This window comes from Rosa chinensis, chromosome 6 (genome assembly GCF_002994745.2).
Source record: "Rosa chinensis cultivar Old Blush chromosome 6, RchiOBHm-V2, whole genome shotgun sequence".
Taxonomy (NCBI): Eukaryota; Viridiplantae; Streptophyta; class Magnoliopsida; order Rosales; family Rosaceae; genus Rosa; species Rosa chinensis.
This window is the reverse complement of record NC_037093.1, coordinates 31,425,634-31,429,680: the sequence shown is the minus strand read 5'-3', so window position 1 is coordinate 31,429,680 and position 4,047 is coordinate 31,425,634. Positions and strand designations below refer to the sequence as shown.

Below are 4,047 nucleotides of genomic sequence, written 5' to 3'. Positions count from 1 at the left end.
AAATTGGACTTTACTCCATTAGGAACAACTGGCTCTGGATATCACAAGTGGGTTCATGATATCCGCCAACAGCTCAAGGCCAATGGAATCTTGGATACGATTCTCGAGCCAAGCTAGGAAGTGCTAACTGTAGAGCAAGCTCAAGCTTTGGAAGCAATTAGAGCAGCCTTAGAGGCAAATAAGGCAAAAGCCATCATCCTAATGACTCGTCATATGGATTATTCGCTCTAGTACAAGTGTATGAATGAAGAAGACCCCAAAAGGCTGTGGGTCTCACTAGAAGAAAGATTTGGCAACGCCTGTGACTCCCTGCTTCCTGACCTAGAAGTGAGATGGCACAGCCTCCGCTTCTGTGATTTCAAGTCAGTTCTTGACTACAACTCGGAGGCACTTCGCATTAAATCCTTAATGGAATTCTGTGGTAAAGAGATCACAGATGCAATGTTGATTGAGAAGACTCTCTCTACCTTCCCCGTCTCTGCATTGATGGTTGCTAAGAACTATCGAATCGATGTTACTGCAGGACAGATCACAAGGTTTCATGAGCTCATTGGAGCTATGAATGTTGCTGAAAAGCATGACAACATCCTTGTGAAGAACTATAATTTGAGATCCGTGGAAATAGAACATATTTCGGAGTCCAATTATAGTCGTGTCCCTAAGAGAGGGCACAAAGAGCGAAACCCTAATCTTAGGGATACTTCTGGACCTTCTGGTCCATATAATCGCTCTACTTGGGAAGGTAACCGCCAAAATAGGCGAAGACGGAACCGAAGAGGTCAACGTGGAAAGAGAGAGGGAGGCAATGCCTCTGGCCATGTTGGTGGGGCCATCAATACTAAGAGCCATCTAAATGACACTTTCAAAGCGCCTCAATCAATGAAGTCTGAGCAAAGAGATATATGTTCTCGATGTAGAGTATCTGGACATTGGGCACACATTTGTAGAGCTCATGAATAAATTGTCACCGCCTACAAAGCATATTGTGAAGCAAGAGAAGCTCACTATGTGGAACAAGAAGATCAAGAAGATGATCTAGAATGAAGGGTTAAGCATGATTTAAGCATGTGTTTCATCTTTGTTGTTTTGAGTTTACTCACACGAGCTTTCATAAGCTTACCGGGTTTGTTATTTCAACCCGGTGCACTATTTAATGGTGTAGGGGTCTATCCTGCAGGTTAGGGAGAATGTGGTAAAGCTGTGGTCCCTTGCTGTTGTAGTTGTGAGTTTAGGAATTTAATTGTTGTGTGCACTTGTTAGTCTTCCATTGTGTAGTGAGTTTGGTGGGATTGTTTATATAGTGAATTGTTATTTCAGTTTAATTTGTAAATGTTGAAACTAAAAAAATCAAGAGTTCAGATGGTCTTTCAAAATTAATTGAAAAAGTGGGAGCCCATTACAACATTCCTACAAGCTGCTGTGAAAAAAAAAACAGAGAAATACATTCACAAACCAATTTCACACATGAGATGAGTTTGTTACGTCTTTGACTATTTCAAATGGCAAACAAGGTGACTATTATCTTTAACAAGTTCAAATGATGTCAAGTTAGAGGAGATAATATTCTGTTAGCCTTGATTCAAGTCTTGGTCAAGATATTTGATTAATTCAAAAGATGACAAGTGATGAAGTTGAGTTGTTATCCAAATTCAAATACAAGGCATCAGCTCTCCAACCACTATTATATAAAAGTGGCCACGCTGAAGAGAAATACACAGAGAGAATAGAGAAAAGAAATCAGCAAGCAAAGGCTAAAGCTCTGCCAAAACCGAAGCAGGTCCATCAACAATTCAAGCTCCAAAGACGAAGCTCAGGTATATAACACACCCACACTATTCTCGTCTTCTTTGGCAGGGAAATATATCGTCCAGAAAGCTTGTTGTCAACAAAAGATATGTTGTTCATGAACAACCTTCCTTCTTTTGTTGAAGCTCTCTCAAGCCACCGAGAAATACATGGACCTTCATGGTGATCTACTCCTGCGTTAAGACATATATGGTCGTTCATGAACAGCCGAAGTCTTAACACACTTGACTGCTGCAGTTTCCAGCATTGGAACATAGGGTCGTTCATGAACGGTCGAGTTCCAATGCTAAAAACCTATACAAGACGCCGCATTCATTCCTCAGCAAAACCCATCACACAAAAAAGCTTCCCATTCTGCCTCATGTTCCTTCTTCCACCATAGCAGAAGCCTTGCACCACCACTTCCAAGAAAACAAGCCATACAAAGCCAGGAAAGCAGAACTGTAGGCCACTATTTCTTTGTGGTGCTTACTTCTGAAAGATGGCAGCAAGGCTTGGCGGTAGAGACACAACGATGCCTGCATGAATAAAGGAAAAGAACATTTAGTGACAGCTTTGGGTGTGATTAACCGAGGCAAAAGTGGTAGCAGAGCAGCTGTTTTGACGCTGTGATACGATCAGATGAAGTTGTCGCTATTCATGGTCAAAACAAAACATGGTGACAAATTTAATTAATGGAGCAGTCTTTGATGTGGTGGTGTGATCAGAAGGAGGACAAGATAGAAAACAAAGCTTAATTGTTTCTAGGAGCATTACCACACAAAAAGACAAGAAACAATGAAACATGGCTTAGATGTTCAATCTGGAACTTGCAAAAGTCAAACGGTGGCAACTATTATTCAATTAATTGATTCAATAGCTAGCAAACAAAAAAGATGGCATGTTAATTAATTGATCTTTTGAAGTAGTGACAACAACAACAACAAACACAAGTGCAGCAACAAGGTTCAATTAAACAATTGCTTTGCCTTTAGATGCTGTGCAAACGAGCTTATCTTTCTGAGACTTTGGTTGTAGAGACCTGTAGATAATGACAAGTAGCTTCAATCATATAAAAGCTTGTCAAAAATGAGCTGCAAGCCAAGACTTTCACAAGTATGCAGCAAGTTGGTTTTGAATGCAAATCAGACCAAGAAACATGATGCTACGTGCTCAGCTCTCAATCAAAGGAAAAAATTAAAAGAAAGAAGATGCTCCAGCTTTGAATTTCAACTATATCTAGGCAATTGATAATTAGAAAAGAAGTAGCAAGATGGGTTCATACAAGTTATGGAAGTACGCGCCAATTGCTCGAAGAATCGCTCCGAACCCGTAGCAGGAAATCTGGGTAGCAATGATTAATCAAAGCCAGTCAGTACACAAACAAGAAATTGGAGGTATAGAGGAGAAGTGAGAGGATCGAAGCTATTACCCAATCTCAAACGCAGAAAATCCAGTGCAGAATCTAGACATTGAGTTCAATCCATCTATAACACAACTCCTTCTCCGTTTCGAACTTTGACGGCCGGTTTCCGTCTCCAGTTCGATCTCCATCTTAGACTGCTAGAGATATTCCCCAAAAAAAGAGACAAAGGTTATCGAGTTACCTGAGATGGGGAGTGTGCTTGTTGCAGGGCCTTTACCAGATGGCCTAAGACATAAATTGGGCTCAAATTGGTGTGGATATAAATTAATGGGTACCCAATCCATCGGCTTGCTAAATTGCCCATCCACGAATCTTGAAGCCCATTTCTAAACAGTTCATCTCAATGTTCGGGCCCGGCTAAATTTGTTTGTTGACAACACGAAAGCCTATTTACACGGCCCAATAGAATATTTAACACATCAGGTGCCCAAATTAAATTTGGGTGTCGGTAGAAGAAATACATTTGATGGATTCAAAAATAAATATATGCAATCCGTTGACACAAAAAAATTCTTCCAACACCAGAAATACAATTCTTCTGAACTATAATGGTTTGATCCCTTTACAGGGTATGTAGGCAATCTAGCAACACCCACTAGATGCAACCACAAGTCCAAACAGAATCCCTGACTCCACCAGTCAAAATTCAGCCAGTCCTAAATTGAATCATTGACTCCAGTCAAATTCTGCCAACACCAGAAATACAAACTCAAGAACTACAACGATTTGATCCCTCCTTAAGGGTATGTAGGTAATCTAGCTACCCACTAGATGCAACCGCAAGTCCAAACAAAATCTCTGACTCCCTGTTTCATCCAATCCGAATCCCTGACCTC

The 4,047-nt window shown here is 40.7% G+C and overlaps 1 protein-coding gene across 1 annotated transcript; it reads right to left on the bottom strand.

Moving 5' to 3' along the window:
- Window positions 1-1,634: 1,634 nt before the first annotated feature.
- Window positions 1,635-3,387, bottom strand: LOC112173904. The gene is made up of 4 exons (XM_024311597.2): window positions 3,218-3,387; window positions 3,071-3,129; window positions 2,775-2,827; window positions 1,635-2,324 (listed from the first exon to the last, which is right to left on the bottom strand). Exons 1-4 carry the CDS (start codon window positions 3,337-3,339, stop codon window positions 2,166-2,168), a joined length of 393 nt encoding a protein of 130 aa, XP_024167365.1. The 5' UTR covers window positions 3,340-3,387; the 3' UTR covers window positions 1,635-2,165.
- Between the last annotated feature and the right edge of the window lie 660 nt (window positions 3,388-4,047).